This window comes from Solanum lycopersicum, chromosome 12, assembly GCF_036512215.1.
Source record: "Solanum lycopersicum chromosome 12, SLM_r2.1".
Lineage (NCBI taxonomy): Eukaryota > Viridiplantae > Streptophyta > Magnoliopsida > Solanales > Solanaceae > Solanum > Solanum lycopersicum.
In genome coordinates this window covers 11,253,078-11,274,289 of record NC_090811.1, presented here as the reverse complement: position 1 = coordinate 11,274,289, position 21,212 = coordinate 11,253,078, and the positions used below count along the sequence as shown (strand labels likewise).

Sequence of the window (21,212 nt, the reverse complement as noted above, 5' to 3'; positions counted from 1 at the left end):
CCGAAATCTGTTAAATCTCACGATTGGACACTTTAACTTGCCCGCTAGTCTGTGGGTGGTAGGGAGTAGCCACATTATGGTGCACAACATATTTTTCCAGCAACATTTTGAACAACTTATTACAAAAGTGAGAACTCCTGTCACTTATAATGGACCTAGGTATACTGAATCTGGAGAAGATATTCTTGTTCAGGAATACAGGGACACTATTCCCTTCTTTATTGGGGAGCGCCATTGCTTCAACCCATTTTGACACATAGTCTACCACCACAAGAATATACTTCATCCCATGAAAACTCACAAATCGGCCCATGAAGTTAATGCCCTATACATCAAATTATTCAATCACCTAAAATTGGATTCATGGGAAGTTATTGCCTCATTGAAATCCTACCATCTTGTTGGCAATGATCACATGATTTGGAAAAATCATGAGAATCATGATGATGGTGGGACAATATTACCCATACTACAAGATCTTATGCGCAGTTTGAATACCACTATGGTGACCACCAAAAGGAAATGAATGACACACCTTAAGAACACTCAACATTTCAACCTCAGGCACACAGTGACCAATAATTCAGTCGGCACAACTCCAATATAAGTAAGGCGAACCAAAAGAACTTTTTCATATCACGCAGTAACTTCTTCCTTTAGTTGAAACTCAAATCTGACGCGACCAAACCGCTTGCCAAATAGTTTGCAAGGTCTGCAAACCATGGGATCAGATCTTGTGAAGCAGACAATACATGCTCATCTTGAAATGCATCATCAATTTCAACCTCTTCCCCCAATTCACACATAGCTTCATCCTCCAATCTAGACAAGTGGTCGGCCACTTGATTTTCGGTCCCCTTTCTATCCTTCACCTCACAATCAAGATCTTGAAGCAATGATATCCAGCTGATCAACCTTGTCTTCGCATCCTCTTTCACCATCAAAAAACTCAATGCAGAATGGTTGGTATGCACTATGACCCTCGTGCCAAGAAAATTGGATCAAAATTTCTCGAATGAAAACACCACTGCTAGAAATTCCTATTCAGTTACAGTGTAGTTTTTTTGGACTTCATTTAGGGCTTTACTCGCATAACAAATAGAGTGAATGATTTTATCTATTCTCAATCACAATACCACACCAAGTGCCACCCGCTCGCATCACACATCACCTCAAATGGCTCACCCCAATTTGGTGAAATAACGATGGGAGCAGAAACTAACTTCTCTTTCAACTCTCCAAATGCATACACACAGGATTTATTGAAATAGAACTTACAGTCCTTCTCTAGAAGTTTACACAAAGGGTGTGCAATTTCTGAAAAATCCTTGACAAACCTCCGATAAAAACCAGCACACCCAAGGAAACTTCTCACCCTCTTGATAGATATGGGTGGTGGAAGCTTCTCTATCACCTCGACTTTGGCCCAATCAACCTCTATCCCCTTTTCTATGATTTGATTTCCCAACACTATACCTACTTTCACCATAAAGTGGAATTTCTCCTAATGTAGCATCAAATTGCAATATTCACATCTTGATCACCTCGGGCAGATTATTTAAACACCGATCAAAGGATTCGCCAACCACATAAATAATCCATGAACACTTCAATACTGTCCTCCACCACATCAGAAAATATCATATTGGAAGGTCGTCGATGCATTACACAACCCAAATGGCATCCTTTTAAATGCAAAAGTCCCATAAGTACAAGTGAAGGTAGTCTTTTCTTGGTCTTCCGAGACCATTAAGAAGACAATACCAACCCGTGCCTTCAAGTCTGTCTAATATCTGGTCCATGAAGGGCATGGGAAAATGGTCATTTTCTATTCACGCATTCAACATCGAGGAGTCCATGCAAACTCTCCATACGGTTACGGGCCGCATCGAGACAAGCTCGTTCCTTTCATTAGGTACCATGTTCATCCTACCCTTTTTAGGCACGCACTGAATAGGGCACACCCAACTGCAATCCGCAATAGGATAAATGACCTCAGCATCCAACCATTTGATGATCTCTTTTTTAACTACTTCTTGTATAGATGGATTCAACCTTCTTTGGTGCTCAATACTCGATTTGTGATCTAGCAGTAGTTGGATTTTGTGGGAACAAATACCGGGTTGGATCCTAATAATATCTGCAATAGTCCATGCAATAGATCACTTAAACCTCTTTAACACCATCACTAAGTGCTTTACTTGTTGCCCATTTAGATTTGTTGCAATAATCACCGGTGAAGTGTCATCTTTACCCAGAAACACATACATCAAATGCATTAGTAGAGCCTTAATCTCTAATTTTGGTGCCTCCACAATAGATGGTCTCGCAGATGGAGACTCACGATGCTTCATGCCTAACTCTAACTTTGTTGGCTTTAACCGATATTCGTTTCGTTCAAATGTGGCCACCAAAAAACCATACTCTTCAATACCATCACCGTCAAAATTCTTGATAATACTTGTTAGTGCCTCAACACCTAATCGCTCGTCAACCTGCACTTCTGAGACACTCTCAACTACATAGGTGATTGTAGATACTATTTGGATCTCACTACTCTCCTTCATGGACCTACAAATATTGAAAGTTGCTTCTTTATTACTCAACCTAAACTTCATCTGCTCTTTTTCCATATCGACTAATGCATGCCAGTTGGAAGGAATGGTCTCCCTAGGATAATGGAAACCTCAAAATCAACCTCACAATCAAGAATCACAAAGTCAGTTAGAAAGATGAATGACTTCACTTTCACAAGCACATCATGGAGTACACCTATGGGACTCTTCACAGTTAGATCAGCCATCAGTAACTGCATCGTGGTAGGCTTTGGGTCCCCCAAGCCTAAATTTTAATTAACGAACAGTAGCATGAGATGTATGCTCACACCAAGATCACACAGTGCCTTCATAAAGTGTAGTAACCCTATAGTGCATGGAATAATGAAGGCACTCAGATCCTCTTTCTTCTATACAAGAGACCTTGTAGAAATCTCACTACAATAATGCATTCTGTCATCATCATCTAAACTAACTGACCTCTTCTTCGTCACCATATCCTTCATAAACTTATCATAGTAAACCCAAAAATTGCACTTGAATTTCAAACCAAAAGCTTCAAAAACAAATCCGAAAAATCAATTATTTGTCAAAGTTGCAAAAACTAATCTCCCAAAACATAAACTAGAACAAAGGTAGTAGTATCTAAGCCCAAAAATGAGGTTTTATGCCTTACTTATAAAAAACATAATCCTAATTAAAAAAGAATTCAAAGAAATATTTCAATCTCCATAGTGCACCTTCTTTTAATAAAAAGACAGACCAATAGCATTGTCCATCATTCCATCTACAGTCCGTCATGCTCCTCGGTGACTCCACACTTAGAATCTTCAAATATGAGGTACTGGAACCAGTACGTTCCGTTGATCGATATTAATTGTGGTCACACACTTGGTCAAAATTTCCTAATTTCTTCAAATGCTTGGGCTACTCATCTACGATCATCATCTATTGGGCGTTGATCAAACAGCGGGTCGTCGATTGCCTCCACAGGTCCTTTTTATGCACTTTGTCAATTGTCTCTATTGTTTTATTCCTTAACATCTTTCTTACAGAAAAAGACACAAAACTTGTTAAAACCAATATAAAAAGGCTTTAGACACACACAACTCTTAAGTGAAATGCATTAAAAATACCGTGAACTTACGGTACATCAGAAAGTCAACCTATTTCATTAGCGGAGGAGCTTCCATATCATGAGTTTACTATAGATGACCCATCCTATTGCACTAGCAGAGGGACATTTTCCTCATTTTCCGTATTCACTCAATACAAAGCATTTCTTCATAATTATACATAATTAGAATGGGAGGAATTGTACCTACATGTCTGAAGGCATACTTTACCCTTCATTCAATACAACTCACTAAATATCTCATAGATTCATTAAGTGAGAACTACCTTTCACCTTAGAATCGTCATTTTAAGGTGGGTATCTTTCACCTTATTATTCATAGTGTTTTCATGAGAAAGTAGCCATTCAATCAACACAACAACATCAACATTACCTAGACAATTCATACATAAACATGAGTAAGGATATAAAAAATTAGCTTTCGAACAACACCTCGATTCTCATAATAGTCATAGGATTTCTCACTTTTTAATGAGTTCACAAGTTCATCAATAACTATCAACAACCATAAACAATCCTTCACACTTTACCCCTTACAAGGTCATGAATCAAGTCTCACACTCACATTTTAGATATACTATCATCACCATGAATAAGAACGGTTTCATAACCAATTTGACCTAACCACAATACACAATTGTAATCACATTGCATCAATAACTTCCTTAAAATTCATGAAATCGTGGTCATGGGGTAGTTCATGGGTTCATGGGTAGTTTTACTATAAATCACCAATTAAACTTCACACCATTCATAATATACATCAAACACGTTTTTAGAAAGAACACATGGATAGAATGAAAATCCTAATTTTGAATCTTAAACCTGTTTCTGAAAATTAGAGTATAAGGGCTTCATGGAGGAAATTATCCATGAATCGAGGTTCCCATACCTTTAGTTCAAGCTTTCCCATGAAATTGGAGTCAAAACTTCAAGCTTTAACCCTAATCTTCAAGTTGTTGTTGTTCTTCAATGGAGGAACTTTAGAGAGAGAAATATTGGTGAAGAGAGGTTTTGAATTTTAGAAGAAGGTGTTTGGCATGCCCCAAGCCTACACCCTGGACATGGACAGCAGTGGAAGACCATTGTTGGCCCCAAGCGAACCCTTGTCCTGGATTTCTTAACTCAGTGGAAGACTTAAACGTAACAGAATAAGTTTAAAGTATTAAGTTAGCCAAAACGGCAAGCTAAGTATTAAATGTATACAACTGAAATGAATAAGACAAAAGTTGTCTATGAATCCTCTAAAGTAAAGATGGATGTTGGGACAGGACCCCCAATCATCCTAACAACTGAAAGTTGAAAGAAAAATAATTGAATGTTAAAGATGTCCTCCGTAATGAAGAGAGGCTCACCAACTGACTCTGAGCTGCTCACTGGATCAACGGTGCGCCAAATGTCGATCCTAGTTACATGCGTCTGCATCATGAAATGATGCAGTCCAATTGGCATCAATACATTAAACATACGAGTATGCGAGTTGGATTGCAATAACAACAACTTAAGCTTGAAAAAGAGTAAGAAGGAACACTTAATTGGCTCTGCTCAACTCATAAATAACATAACTCAATATAACTAACTCATTTCATTATATAGCTATTTAAAGACATGTGCACTATAAAGAACAGTTTTTTAAAACATGAATTGTGTGTATGCAAAGATACCATTAACTCTGAGATATATGTAAAATTGAAATAAATTGATGTTAACTCATAATCTTAATAAAACACATATCATGCTTCCTCTCAAACTCTACTTGTGCGATACATGAATAAAGTCTCATACACCCATTCATACTAAGAAGAACCTCTTGACGAACCATGCAACTAATGATTTGGGAGTTTCTCTAACCGACAACCATCACTTAATAGATATAGTGATGATATAGCGTTACTCAGCCCACGTTGCCCGACCATCCTAACGTTGCCAGAGTATAGGACCTGAACTGCCAAATGGATCCACTAGTCTATTGTGAAAAGGATTCATCTAAAAGTATGACCCTATTCTACCAATTATGGCTACATGATTTTCATGGAGACTTGATTTAATATGAAACTCTCATCCTCACATCGGTGCTAATACTAGTCCCAAAAATATACTTATCTTATATGTTATGAAAACAACTTTTCATGTGATTTGAGATTAGTGCTCAAATACTTAGCTCAAAGCTATCTTGGAAATCTTAGTATCCTTGCTTTCTTCATTTTATAAAGCTATAACTCTTTTTTGAAAACTAGCCTGAATGATCTTTGAAAAACATAGTTTCCAATCTTGATCAAATATGAAAAACATTTCTTTTAAACTTCTTTGTCTTTTAAGGAAGAACTTCAACTCTTTACTCTTTTCTTAGATTGAAACTTAAGTATTAAATCAACTCTTAGGGAATACTTAGTTCCCTTGTAATTCTTTGAAGAAAGAACTTCAACTCTTTACTCTATACTTAACTTGAAAGTTTAGTCTTGAATCCATTTTTGGGGAATACTTAGTTCCCTTATAATTCTTTGAAAAATTAACTTCAACTCTTTACTTAACTTGAAACTTGATTCTTAAAACAAAGTTAAAATGTTTATTAAAGACTCTTGAAACTTTAAGAATCTTTGCTTTGACTTAACTCTTAACTTATTTGACTTTAATATTAACTTTCCTTGAATTGGATTATGAATTAAAGATTCATGATCTCTTGTCTATGGATTATTTCATGATGTTTAGATGTACCTTATAGTGTTGGAATCAACTAAGAAATATGGGTACATCACTTAGAAACTAGTATAAAAGAGTAGGGAATGAATGGGGTAGGGGTGGGCATTCACTATTTTGCTTCGATTTCGGTTTTTTTGATTTTTGGTTCTTGTAAAATTGTACCGAATACCGAACAGAAATATTTCCGTTCGGTTCGATTTTTATGGTCACGAACCAAAAAGAAAAAAGATTCATGATGGCACCTATGTTCCCAACCAATAGGTAAGCCAACCCAACATATTAACCAAACGCAACCAACAAATGGGTAAAACAAAAAAAAAGGGCAAAAAAAAATTGGCAAGAATCTCCAACATTGAGATCCTTAAAGTACGAAATGCGAAAACTAGAAAAATATATCCTCCAAGAATTGGTGTCTTAAGTACAAGAGCTTCTAAAATCCGATGCAAGTCTGAAACTAAATGACAAATCTAACATAAGAGATATCTTGTCTGAATACTAATAACATAATAAATAAAAAATTGAGGGAGGTGTGGGCCACGAAATAGCCAAGCAGCTCACCACAACTCCAAGAACTTCAAGCTCGGATTCAATTTGCCCCACCAGATGTCCTCCTACTCGGAATTGAATCTGCACCACAAAGAGTGCAACAAGTGTAGTATAAGTACGAAACCACATGTACCCAGTATGTCTCATTGACCGACAACGAAGAAGTAGTGACGGGAGTTTATATAAAATAAATAAATTCTTAAATTATATAAGTATATATATATATATATATTACACTCACTATTTAAGTTTCATCAATAAAGGTAATCAAACATCAAGTACTTTCCAAACACCAAAAAAACACATAATCATCAAAAATGAATGATGTGATGAAATGCAATGCAATATGATACCATGTAATGAATTATTTCAAAAATACCCAGTACTCACTCAACCGTATATACATGATACTCCTCGGAAATACATCTAGAGCTCATGACCCATGGGGGACTCCCGAGATCCATATACTGACATGGACGATCTCCACGTATCTGTGCAGAAGATCTCAACGCACTATCATAATATCAAGCAATTTTCGCATGGACGGTCTCGACGTGCCCAAATTACAATCTTAACATCTCACCATCCCCAGCACGAACGATCTCCACGTGCCCAACTTATACTCAATCTCATGTCAATGCATGAACTCAATATTATTTCAATAAAGGCGATGATGGTGCACCTGAATCAGTCAAATATCGACATACTACATAACCACCTCGATTTTCACAACTATACTGGTGTAATAAAGAAAACGCAATCACACAAGGATTTCAAGTCAATAATATATCACCTAATGCCCATATGCTTGGCATTCTCAAATTACAATCCACATTCTATAGTAGTAATTTTCTGTTTTATAACACCGGTACTCGAACCAATGTCCGTCACACCATTGATACGAGACCCCAATCTTTCGCCCTTACCCCTTTGTCTATTTAATTTTTTTTAATCTTTAATTATGAAAACGTCCTTCAACAAGTCTAAAAGTCTTAACATACCTTAAGAGCCGAACCTCGTGCCACGAATCTTCAAGACTGTTCCTTCCCTTTTCGCAAAGTTTTGGAACGTAGACATTCAAATTATTATATGTTTATTATAGACGCTAAAACTCACTCATTTTTCTAGCCAAACTCCAAATCTTGATATATATTGGTATGCCAAATTTTTCATGCTTGCTAAATTTCAAGCCAAGAACTTAAATTTAACATCTCAAAATACCCTTGAATTCAATGTTAAATCATATAATATACACCTACTAATTAATTACCTATCTCAATACATCAAAATTAGTATCTTTATTTGATAAATAAAATAAGAACTAATTGTCTACCCCTTGAAGGAACACCAGAATGTGACTTTTTTTTCTCAAACCTTTTCTGCAGTTCGTCAAGTTCCCAAATATGTTACCATATGCCAATCATTGGAATGTGATCGCCTGATGATTGACATTTAATTCTTGTCCCCACCATTTATTTTAGTAAAACATAACAATAAAAAGACAAAAGGAAAATTTTACTGCCCCAAATTGCAGAACCTGCAAATTTCCAATTTTATGCCCTGCAATAACTCTAAATTCTACGCCGTTACCACCTTGGAAATCATAAGCAATCATTAAGCAATCATTATAACAATCATTAGGAAATCATGATGCATCATTATCAATATTTTTTTCCTACTAAGAATCCCATCCGACAGTATTGCCAATATCGAATTTCCAATTCCTTAACAATGTTAATAATATAACAATATTTTTTTAACGCTTAGCAATTAGGCATGCAACACTTAAATATAATTTGCATCAACTCACCTGAAACTTTTGATCGAGTCGCCCGCTTCTTGCCTGTAAGTTCTTGAGCCCTTGTTTTCTTCTTTTCTAAACAATAGTTTATTAACCGTGAATCCCCACTAACCTATTATCTATATTACTTATTTAATAAAAGTTTCATCAACTAGGTACTTGTTGTTATCAATAGTTAAAATACCCCCTTTAAATTTTTCAGAAAGAGTCAAAATAGTCCTAGTTCTCAAAACGACCTAGCGGGTCATTACATTATTTTTTCGATTCAATTTTTTTATTTTGATTTTTTAATGGCCTGCTTAGTTGGATTTTTATAATTTTAAACTTAACAATTTTTTGTTTGATTTTTCAACTTAATGGGCTAAAAATAGACAGTAGTTGCATCAAAGAAGTGTATTGTAGTTACATCAGCTACACCCATATTAAATTGATTTTGTTCAGCAATCTATATAAAAAAAATTATTTCACAATAAATTCACACTAAGCAAAAATCAAATAGAAATAAATGAAAGAGCAAAGATTAAAAAAAAACCTGATTGGTGGTCGGCTGGCCCTCGATCGCTGGTCGCCGGTCACCGGTTGCTGGCCGTCTGAAGACTATGAACTCGTCGGCTCTTCCTCAAAAGTCAAATTCTAATCAAGTAACACTGAATTCCATTAAAACACATGATCACCACCCTGATGATACTTCTTAAGCATTTAAATATGAAATACAGGACGGACACCTGACAAACCAGGTGGCAAAGCCAACTGATACGCCACCTCACCAATACGCTCAACAATCTCGAAAGGACCAATATACCTTGGGCTCAACTTTCCCTTCTTTCCAAAACTCATCAAACCCTTCATGGGTGAAAACTTCAATAAAACCCTCTCTCCAACCATAAACTCTAAATCACGAATCTTTTGATCTGCATAACTCTTTTGCCTACTCTGAGCCATGAGAAGTCTATCTTAGATCAACTTGACCTTGTCCAAGGACTCCCTCAACAAATCTATACTCCATGGTCTAACCTCAAATGCATCAAACCAGCCAATTGGAGATCGACATCTCCTACCATACAGAGCCTCAAATGGTGCCATCTCAATGCTCGAATGATAACTGTTATTGTAAGAAAACTCCGCTAAAGGCAAGAACTGATCCCACTGAACACCAAAGTCAATCACACACGCCCGCAACATGTCTTCAAGAACCTGAATAGTTTGCTCAGACTGACCATCAATCTGAGGGTGAAAGGCTGTACTAAGATCCACCCGAGTGCCCAACTCTTTCTGCATAGAACGCCAGAAATGAGATGTAAATTAAGTGCCACGATCTGAAATAATAGATATAAGAACCCCATGCAACCGAACTATCTCCCAAATATAAATCTTGGCTAACCTTTCTAAGTTATAGGTAGTCTGAACTGGTACAAAGTGTGCACGCTTAGTCCATCGATCCACAATGACCCATATAGCATCGAACTTACCCAAGGTGCGTGGCAATCCTACCACAAAGTCCATAGCAATATGCTCCCACTTCCACTCAGGTATAGGCATCCTTTATGTCACACCTCCAAGCTTTTGGTGTTCATACTTCACTTGCTGACAATTTAAACAACGGGATACAAAATCTACTATGTCCCTCTTCATATGACACCACCAATAATGTTGTTTCAAGTCACGATACATCTTAGTAGCCCCGAATGAATTGAGTACCTCGAACTATGGGCCTCCTCCATGATTAATCTAGTCAAATCACCTGTACGAGGAACACAGATACGACCTTTAATCCTCAAAACTCCCTCAATATCAAGAATTGCATCCTTGGCTTCTCCTTTTAACACCTTGTCTCTAATCTTACATAAATCACCATCATCAAACTGTTGAGCCTGAATCTGTTCCAACAAAGATGATCTTGCCTCCATATAAGCCAACACCTTACGAGGTTCTAAAATATGAAGTCTCACAAAGCTATTGGCCAAGGATTGGACATCCCTAGCTAAATGACGCCCGTCGGCCTGTAACATGGCTAGACTACACATACTTACCGCCTTTCAACTAAAGCCATCTGCTACAACATCTGCCTTGCCTGGATGATAAATAATATTCATGTCGTAGTCCTTCAGCAATTCCAACCATCTCCACTGCCTCAAATTCAGATCTCTCTGATTAAATATATATTGGAGGCTACGATGATCCGTGAACACCTCACAATGCACACAAAAGATAATGCCTCCAAATTTTCAATGCAAACACAACAGCCGCCAACTCTAAATCATGAATAGGATATTTCTTCTCATGAACCTTCATTTGTCTCAAAGCATAAGCTATCACTTTTCCCTTCTGCATTAGTACACAACCAAGAATAATCCTAGAAGCATCACAATATACAACAAAGCCCTCTCCCTCCACGGGTAGGGTCAAAATCAGAGCAGTAGTTAATAAAGTCTTGAGCTTTTGGAAACTAACCTCACACTCGTCAGACCATTAAAAAGTCACCTCCTTCTGTGTCAATCTAGTTAATGGAGATGCAATGGATGATAAACCCTCAACAAATCATCAATAATAACCGGCAAGGCCTAAGAAACTCCGAATCTCAGTAACTGAAGCAGGTCTAACCCAATCTCTAACTGCCTTAATCTTCTTAGGATCTACTATAATACCCTCCTTGGACACTACATGTCCTAACAATGCTACCGAACTAAGCCAAAACTCACACTTTGAAAACTTTGCATAAAGCTTCTTCTCCTTTAGAATCCCAAGAACGATCCTCAAATGATGTTCATGTTCCTCCTTGGTTCATGAGTATATCAATATATCATCTATGAAGACAATAACAAAGGAATCCAAATACGTTCTGAAAACTCCATTCATCAAGTCCATAAAAGTTGCAGGGGCATTAGTCAATCCAAAAGACATCACCAAAAACTCGTAATGGCCATAACGTGTTTGAAAAGCTGTCTTAGGGATATCCTCCGCCTTAACCTTCGGCTGATGATAGCCAGATCTCAAATCAATCTTGGAGAAAACTGAAGCACCCTGCAACTGATCAAATAAGTCATCAATACGAGGTATCGGGTACTTATTTCTGATGGTCACCTTGTTCAACTACCTATAGTCAATACACATATGCATAGATCCACATTTCTTCTTCACAAATAACACTAGAGCACCCCAAGGAGATACACTCGGTCTAAAAAAACCTTTGCTCAACAAATCCTGCAACTGCTCCTTCAAGTTTTTCAATTCAGTCGGTGCCATACGATAAGAAGGAATGGAAATAGGTCGAGTACCTGGCTCCAGATCAATACAAAAATCAATATCACGGTCTGGTGGAAGACCTAGCAAATTGGTCAGAAATACTTCTGAAAATTCACTCACTACTGGAATAGACTCAAGCATAGGAGTCTCAATACTAGTATCTAGAATGTGGGCCAAGTAAGCCAAACATCCTCTCTGTACCAACTGACGAGCCTTAAGAAATGATATCACACCCTTAGAAGGGTGACTAAGAGAAGCTCTCCATTCTACTATAGGAATTCTAGGCATAACTAAAGTGATTGTCTTGGCATGACAATTTAAAATTGTGTGGTAAGAAGATCACCAATCCATATCGAGAATTACATCAAAATCTATCATATCTAAGACCTTTAAATCTGCGTGAGTGTCATACCCCATCAAGGTAATTGTACATAATCGATACACTCGATCTACAACTATAGAATCCCCGACAGGAGTAGAAACACGTATCGGCAAATCAAGAGACTCACATAATATATCTAGACTAGGAGAAAAATATGTGGACACATAAGAATAAGTAGAGCCTGGATCAAATAATACAGTAGATGATCGATGATAAATCGTGATAATACCTGTGATAACAGCATCTGAAGCCTCAGCCTCTAGTCTACCTGGTAAAGCATAACAGTGAGAACGACCTCCATTAGATTGTGAACCTCCACGACCACCACCTCGACCAGAAGGAGAACGACCTCTACTTGAATGAGGACCACCTCTACCATTTTGTGCACCACCCCTAGCTCGAGGTTGTGCAGCCCTGGAAGTCGAAGCCTGAGAACCCTGATGTAAGCCACCACGTCTGGTCCTAGGGCAGTCTCTCACAAAGTGTCCCATATCACCACACTCAAAATAGCCCCTACAAGACGCAGGCTGATGAGAGGACCCTGACTGACCAGAATTCCCTCCCCAAACCATAGTCCTAGAAGATGAACCCTGTGAAGTATGCACTGAGCTCGAAGAACTATGCCTAGTGTAACCAGCCTTTGACGCAGGTATAGCAGCATGAATGAGTCTGCTGGACTGAGAGTGATAACCTCTCCTAGATAACCTCGACTCCTAGGCGGAGCACCTCCAAAATCACCTGAATAACGGGTCCTCTTGCCCTCACGCTGCTCAAATCCCTCACGTCGAATCATCTCCAATTCCTTAACAGCATCCACCACTTTCTGGAACGGATCACCAGAAGCAACAACTTGAGAAACTCCTAGACGAATCGGAATAATCAGCCCCTTAACAAACCTCCTCACTCTTTCAGCCTCTGTAGGAAGTATCATCAAAGCATGCCTAACCAAGGCATGAAATCTACCCTCATACTCTGCAACTAACATACCACCTTGCTGCAAACCCTCAAACTCGTCCCTCTTGTGCTCTCTCTCACTGCGTGGAACAAATTTTGATAAAAATACCTGAGTAAACTGAGTCCAGGACAGTGGAGGAGATCCAGTTGGCCTACTACTAATATAATCCCTCCACCACTGCTTGGCGGAGCCAGTCATCTGAAACACTGTGTGGTCAACTCCATGAGACTCCACTAATCCAAGATTTTTCAACCTCTCATGACAACTAACTATAAATTCATATGCAACTTCAGTTAAGTCACCAGTATAAGTAGGAGGATTCATTAGTCTGAACCTCCCAAACATCTTTTGCTCATCAATGGTCATAGAAGGTCTGTTCGCCAAATGTGATGCAATATCTGGAAACTCCATACTATCCAAACGAGGAGCTACAGCAGCAGCTGGCTGAGTCCTGGGAGTCTGAGAATCTGGAGAAACTATCGGATCTGGAGTCTGACCTCCGATACGGGTTTGTGATCCATCATAAGTGACAGGCAAAGCTCCTGCCTGAGCCATCCCTTCTAGGAGTCCTAACATACGAGCCAAGGTATGTTGAAGCACTGGGGTGACAATAGTACTGGGTGGAGCCTGAGTCGGCTCATCCCCATCGACACGATCTTGCACATCCCCATGAATATCCTCTGCAACAGAAGGTACGGTCCTATCACGACCATGGGTAACTATTGGTACTTGACCTTCCACAGGTAGTGCCGCAATACGGCCCCTACTCCGACCTTGAGCTCGTCTCATGCCTCTACCTCGGATAGTGTTCCAAGAAGCAGGCACAGGAATAGGATTCTGACTACCAGTTGCCGGTGTATGAGTTCTCGCCATTTGAGAGAATGAGATATCAAGATTAGAATTTCCTCAAGGTCAAGTGTGCACGATAGTGAATGAAAGAACAAAACATTTCCTATAGCCTCTCGAAGATAGGTATGGACGTCTTCATACCGATCCGCAAGACTCTACTAGACATTGCTCTTGTACTCATGAGACCGATAAACCTAGGGCTCTGATACCAAATTTTTCACGACCTAAAAATAAACACGAGTCGTGATGGCACCTATGTTCCCAACCAATATGTAAGCCAACCCAACATATTAACCAAACGCAACCAACAAATGGGTAAAACAAAAAAAAGGGCAAAAAAAAAATTGGCACGAATCTCCAACATTGAGTTCCTTAAAGTACGAAATGCGGAAACTAGAAAAATATATCCCCCAAGAATTGATGTCTTAAGTACAAGAGCTTCTAAAATCTAATGCAAGTCTGAAACTAAATAACAAATCTAACATAAGGGATATCATGTCTGAATACTAATAACAGAATAAATAAAATATAGAGGGAAGTGTGGGCCACAGAATAGCCAAGCAGCTCACCACAACTCCAAGAATTTCAAGCTCGGACTCAATTTGCTCCACAAGATGTGCTCCTACTTGGTATCGAATCTGCACCACAATGAGTGCAACAAGTGTAGTATGAGTACGAAACCACGTGTACCCAGTATGTCTCATTGACCGACAACGAAGAAGTAGTGACGGGAGTTTATATAAAATATATAAATTCTTAAATTATGTAAGTATATATATATTACACTCACTATTTAAGTTTCATCAATAAAGGTAATCAAACATCAAGTACTTTCCAAACACCAAAAAAACACATAATCATCAAAAATGAATGATGTGATGAAATGCAATGCAATATGAAATCATGTAATGAATTGTCTCAAAATACCCAGTACTCACTCAACCGTATATACATGATACTCCTCGGAAATACATCGAGAGCTCATGACCCATGGAGGACTCGCACGGTCCATATACCGACACGGACAATCTCCATGTGTCTGTGCGGACGATCTCAACGCACTATCATAATATCAAACAATTTTCACACAAACGGTCTCCACGTGCCCAAATTACAATCTTAACATCTCACCATCCCCAGCACGGACGATCTCCGCGTGCCCAACTTATACTCAATCTCATGTAAATGCATGTACTCAATATTATTTCAATAAAGGGGATGATGATGCACCTGAATCAGTCAAATATCGACATACTACATAACCACCTCGATTTTCATAACTATACGGGTGTAATAAAGAAAACACAATCACACAAGGATTTCAAGTCAATAATATATCACCTAATGCCCATATGCTTGGCATTCTCAAATTACAATTCACATTCTATAGTAGTAATCTTCCTTTTTATAACACCGGTACTCGTACCAATGCTCGTCACACCATTGATACGAGACCCCAATCTTTCGCCCTTACCCCTTTGTCTATTTAATTTTATTTAATCTTTAATTAGGAAAACGTCCTTCAACAAGTTTAAAAGTTTTAACATACCTTAAGAGCCGAACCTCGTGACACGAATCTTCAAGATAGTTCCTTCCCTTTTTGTAAAGTTTCGGAACGTTTCCAATCTACCAATTATGCAATATTCGTAAGTAAGCAATTTTTTGTAGACATTTAAATTATTATATGTCTATCATACACGCTAAAACTCACTCATATTTCCAACCAAACTCCAAATCTTGACTTTACCATCTCCAAATACCCTTGAATTCAATGTTAAATCATATAATATACACCTAATAATTAATTACTATCTCAATACATCAAAATTAGTATCTTAATTTGATAAATAAATAATATAAGAACTAATTGTCCACCCCTTGACAGAACACCAGATTGTGACTTTTTTTTTCTTAAACCTTTTCTACTGTTTGTCAAATTCCAAAATATGTTACCATATGCCAATCAATGGAATGTGATTGCCTGGTGATTGACATTTAATTCCCTTCCCCACCATTTATATTAGTAAAATAAAAAAATAAAAAAAAAAAAAGGAAAATTTTACTGCCTCAAATTGCAGAACCTGCAAATTTCCAATTTTATGCCCTGCAATAACTCTAAGTTCTATGTCATTACCACCTTGGCAATCATAAGCAATCATTAAGCAATCATTATACCAATCATTAGGAAATCATGATGCATCATTATCAATATTTTTTTCCTACTAAGAACCCCATCCGACAGTACTGCCAATATTGAATTTGCAATTCCTTAACAATGTTAATAATATAACAATATTTTTTTTAACGCTTAGCAATTAGGCATGCAACACTTAAATATAATTTGCATCAACTCACCTGCAAATTTTGATCGAGTCGCCCGCTTCTTGCCTATAAGTTCTTGAGCCCTTGTTTTGTTTCTTTTCTAAACAATAGTTTATTAACCGTGAAACCCCACTAAACTATTATCTATATTAGTTATTTAATAAAAGTTTCATCAACTAGGTACTTGTAGTTATCAATAGTTAAAATACCCCCTTTAAATTTTTCAGAAAGAGTCAAAATAGTCCTAATTCTCAAAACAACCTAGTGGGTCGTTACATTATTTTTCGATTTGATTTTTTTATTTCGATTTTTTAATGCCCTGATTAGTGGGATTTTTAAAATTTTAAATTTTACAATTTTTTGTTTGATTTTTCAACTAAATGGGCTAAAAATAGACAATAGTTGCATCAAAGAAGTGCATTGTAGTTACATCAGCTACACCTATATTAAATTAATTTTGTTCAGCCATCAATATAAAAAAAATTATTTCACAATAAATTCACACTAAGTAAAAATCAAAAAGAAATAAATGAAAGAACAAAGAAGAAAAACAAACCTGATTGGTGGTCGGCTGGCCCTCGATCGCTGGTCGTCGGTCGCCGGTTGCTGGCAACCTAAAGACTATGAACTCGCTGGCGGCTGGTCTTCTGAACTGGCTGCTCGTCTGAATTAGTTGAACCTGCTCGGAAGAATGAAGAATGAAAAAACCTGAAAGGAACTTGGTAGTATCGAACTAATATAAAACTTGGAAGAATAAATTGAGGAAGATGAATTATTTTCACTTTTCAGATTAGATTTTCTACTTTCTATAAGTAGTATAAAGTAAAAGTAGTAAGGTATGAAAGACAAAAAGTTAAAAAAGTTAAAGTAACTTTTACTTTTCACTTTTTAGGTTTTGTTTTCTTTTTAAAACAAATTATTTAACATAAATAATTAATATAATATAAATATATAATATAATATAATATTTTGATTTAAACCGAAATATCAAAAAACAAAAAAATACGTATCGAAAACCGAATCGAAATACCAAAAAATAAAAAAAATATAAACCTAAAACCAAAATAATGAAACTGAAATACCAAAAAAATTCAATTCAGTTCGGTGTTTCGGGTTTTCGGTGTTTATGCCCACCCCTAGAATGGGGTAATCTGGCATCCTTCGCTCTCTAATAGGCGTAGGGCGCCAGGCCCCAAACTTCAGAGGCCAAGTTGGTGCTCTTTTATGGCTCCACCTAAAGGCCCTACGGACAGAGATTGTTCTGTGGGGCTATGGGAGGTGTGGCGCCCCAAGGCACTACAGACAAGCATTCTTGACTCGTTTCCTCTGTTTTTATCTCTAAACCCTCTAAACTTTTATGGTTTTTTTTCAAACACTTAGGATCATTAGTTCTCTCAATATCAAATAGATTTTACTCTAAAAACAACACGGAGACACGAATCAAATCAACACTAGGCATCCAACAACTCAACCAACAAGAATTCAACAATGTTCTTCAAGAACTTCACTTTTTATCATTCAACCTACTGAAAATCACTGAATTTAAACATGTTGGTGTATGGGTGAACTAATCCAACACGAAAATATCTCACTTACCTTTTCAGGGATCCCCCCGATGAAATTCACAAGCTGACCTTCAACGATCTTGAACGTTGTTGCTTCCTCTTCTCCTTTCTCCTCTTTTCTTCTCTTCTTTTCTCTTCTCTCAAAACTTTAACTTATTTTTCTAAAAGTGTAAACTGAAGAAGATGAGTTCAGACCCCAATTTATTACCCAAAAATGGCATAAAATAATTGGATAAGGAAAAGACAAATATGTCTTCCCAAATACGAATTGGAATATCCTTAATCCAACAACCCAAATTTTGAAAGGCATAACTCCCTCATATGATATCGAAATCGCGCAAACTCGGCGGTGTTAAAAATATCTTTCCAAGGAATCTCCAACCACATGAAGAACTACCTTTAACTCATCCTGGCCTAGGAGTTATGGTCATTTCAAGTTGACTAAAAACCCACTTTTTCCTAACTTAAGAAAAATTTTAGATTTTAATTCTTTCTATAACTGATTATTTCAACTTTTAAGCTTCGTCATAACTATTTCAATTTGCGAGATGTCACAGAGTTTATGAAAGTGATTTTTTGGGGTTTATTATAATATAAAATAATTATTTATAAATAATATAAAATATACTTTCTTCTTAAATTAACTTAAAAATAATATTTACGAAAACACCCCTTGCCCACAAGGACTTGCCAAATAAAACTAAGGCAAAGTCCAAGGTCAAGGCCCTTGAATTGATGTGTCTTCTTTTAACCCTCCCATAAACTTATACTAAGACAAACTTTTGGACCTTTTTATATCTCTAATTTATACATAAACTTGTACGCTTCATACTTTAGACTCAAGTTTCACCTATAAATTTTTCAGGTATTAGAGGGAATGAGAGGAGCAGATTATCAAAATGGTCATTGCTAATGAGGTAAGTGCTTTGAAAGAGCACTATGACATAACATTTCATAAAACCTTGGAAAAGATTTAGGTACCTGAAAATGATGAAAAATGAAGAGACCTCAATAAGTTATGTCGTATTGGAATTGATATCAAAATGGTCATCAACGGTAAATTTTATATGAAGTAGCACTCAATACTATAAGTGGTTACGAGGATCTTAAATTCAAATATGTCATATAGTGTGGACAGATAAATTATTGGCACTATTCAAGTATATTTTAATTAACTTAGAAAAGTGATTTTTGATTTTATAGTTCATGGATCAAAATGTAATGTCAGTGTGGTACAAATGAATCATTGTATGAAACTATAATTGTAAAATATAAAGTGTGATTTGTGCCTCTGGACAGAAAGGGTTTTCGCTAAAATCCTGACATTATTAAATGGAGATATATTCTTCAGTAGTGGATGTAATGAGACTTGTTTCAGTCTGGTAGTTTAGGAAATATTTGAATATGCATAATGAATGATTACTATGTCTAACTAGACATGTAGGTTATATGAAAATCCTTGAAGAATTTAATAGACCCGAAAGCAATTTCATTGAGTACCCAATGATTTTGAGACTGCTTAACATGGATTAAGAGTTTTTCTCATAAAAATATGTTAAAATGTCATGTATTAGTGCAATTGGTGAACTTATAGATTGTTGGTTATGCAAATGCTAGAAGATTATTTAATATACATAACAAAAGTTATGTGAAAGGATTGTCATGTTATCATTTAAGTTATGACAAGAAATTAACAAAACAAGTGACTCATCACATAGTAAATGTGTGATTTTCTTTGAGAAGAAAATATGAGCTTCAATAAATTTGAAATTATCAATCTCTGAAACATAAATGATTTGATTATGTAGATGCAGAATATTTATTTGATTCGCATAAAGTTCAATCGCAAATAGACTGTTTGTTTACATATGAAGGCGCAACAATATCATGACGTTCATAAAATCAAACATTGATAACCACTTCTTCAAATCATGCAGAAATTATAATGATCTATGAAGTAAATCGTGACTGTGTTTGGTAGGAATTATGATCTATCATATCAAAAAAATGTGATTTTCCTTTGGCAAAGGATATTTCAGCCACCATATACGAGAATATACTGAAGGGAGGATACAATCAAAGGAGATCGGATAAAGTATATTTCACCAATAGTCTTTTTCACACATGATCTTCAACAAAATGGTGGATAGACGTTCAAAAGACTCGTTCAAGTGATAATCTTATAAACTTATTCACTATGAATTGTCAACATTAATATTTGGAAAGTCGTGATATAAGATTGAAACGCATCGTCTCTGAGATATCAAGTAAAGTTTTATCAAGGGAAGAAAAATATGTGTTGTACTCTTTTTCTTAACCATGGTTTTATCCCAATAAGGTTTTCCTAGTAAGGTTTTTAACGAGGCAACATTCAAAGCGTATTAAAAGATTTGTGTACTCTTTTTCCTTCACTATAATTTTTTCCCACGAGGTTTTATCCCAGTTAACGAGACACATTATCTATGGACATCCAAGGGAGTGGTGTTATAAAATACACTACACCAAGAAGTTACACCCATTATCTCCATTACTTTCTTCCATTATGAAGATAATCATAACCTCCAACTTTATAACCATTATTCTTGTAACTTTCCATTTTCATAACCTCCTCCATTATTTTCATGTTAATGTCATGTTTATGACTAACCTTTTGTATACCTCTATTAAATAGAGGCATAAAGGTTCATATTATACACACTTAAGATTTGATGAATAAATTTGAAGATTAAGAATTGCTCTCATATTTTGTCTCCTTATTTCTATTGCTTTCATCTTTTATATTGCTCGTCTTATTTTAGTTTAGTTTTATAATACTTTTAAATATATTTTTACTTATTTCATCTATAGCAGTTTTGATACTTTATAAGATATTCATATTAGTATTGTTTTTATGAAATACTTTTTCAGTCTCGTTCTTTTCTTCTATGGTTTTCTTAGAGTTTTTAAGTCATTGTCTTCTTCATCCTCTATTCTATTCCCCACAATTCCTCAATTTCTACATCGTTATTGTTGAGGATATAATTAAATAATAAAAATGTATGTTTTCTCTAACAACTTAAATTTTTTAGATGGATGGTCACAAACTTCAATTTGATAACCAAGCAAACAAAGGTTCTGGACCACCCAAATTACAAAGAATTTTCACGTGTTTGGCACATA

General features: G+C 36.4%; 2 protein-coding genes across 9 annotated transcripts; both read right to left on the bottom strand.

The window, feature by feature from the left end:
* Positions 1-1,123: 1,123 nt before the first annotated feature.
* On the bottom strand, positions 1,124-2,633 carry LOC104644937 (uncharacterized). Its single transcript, XM_010315809.2, has 2 exons — positions 2,202-2,633; positions 1,124-1,504 (listed from the first exon to the last, which is right to left on the bottom strand). The coding sequence occupies exons 1-2, from the start codon at positions 2,631-2,633 to the stop codon at positions 1,124-1,126; spliced, it is 813 nt and encodes a 270-aa protein (XP_010314111.2).
* Positions 2,634-4,834: 2,201 nt separating this feature from the next.
* LOC104644936 (uncharacterized) lies at positions 4,835-18,297 on the bottom strand. 8 transcript variants are annotated; one of them, XR_011213493.1, is made up of 7 exons: positions 18,085-18,297; positions 17,045-17,167; positions 15,716-15,792; positions 14,736-14,804; positions 9,270-9,384; positions 6,949-7,017; positions 4,835-5,109 (listed from the first exon to the last, which is right to left on the bottom strand). XR_011213493.1 is itself a non-coding variant. In XM_069292749.1 (4 exons), the coding sequence occupies exon 1, from the start codon at positions 14,188-14,190 to the stop codon at positions 12,838-12,840; it is 1,353 nt and encodes a 450-aa protein (XP_069148850.1). In that variant the 5' UTR covers positions 14,191-14,728; the 3' UTR covers positions 4,835-5,109; positions 6,949-7,017; positions 9,270-10,009; positions 10,119-12,837. The 8 variants fall into 8 exon arrangements, 2 of the variants coding, with proteins under 2 accessions (XP_069148850.1, XP_069148849.1); XR_011213492.1 differs by lacking the exon at positions 18,085-18,297 and having other exon boundaries at positions 9,270-10,009; positions 17,045-17,295; XR_002026281.3 differs by lacking the exon at positions 18,085-18,297 and having other exon boundaries at positions 17,045-17,294.
* Between the last annotated feature and the right edge of the window lie 2,915 nt (positions 18,298-21,212).

Bases quoted from the DNA above. Each gene is read 5' to 3' on its own strand.
- LOC104644936 (XM_069292748.1), bottom strand. From the start codon at position 14,190: ATGGCGAGAACTCATACACCGGCAACTGGTAGTCAGAATCCTATTCCT.
- LOC104644937 (XM_010315809.2), bottom strand. From the start codon at position 2,633: ATGGAAAAAGAGCAGATGAAGTTTAGGTTGAGTAATAAAGAAGCAACT. The intron at 1,505-2,201 runs GTAAAGCACTTA...ATGCTACATTAG, and splicing joins CAAATCTAAATGGGCAACAA to GAGAAATTCCACTTTATGGT.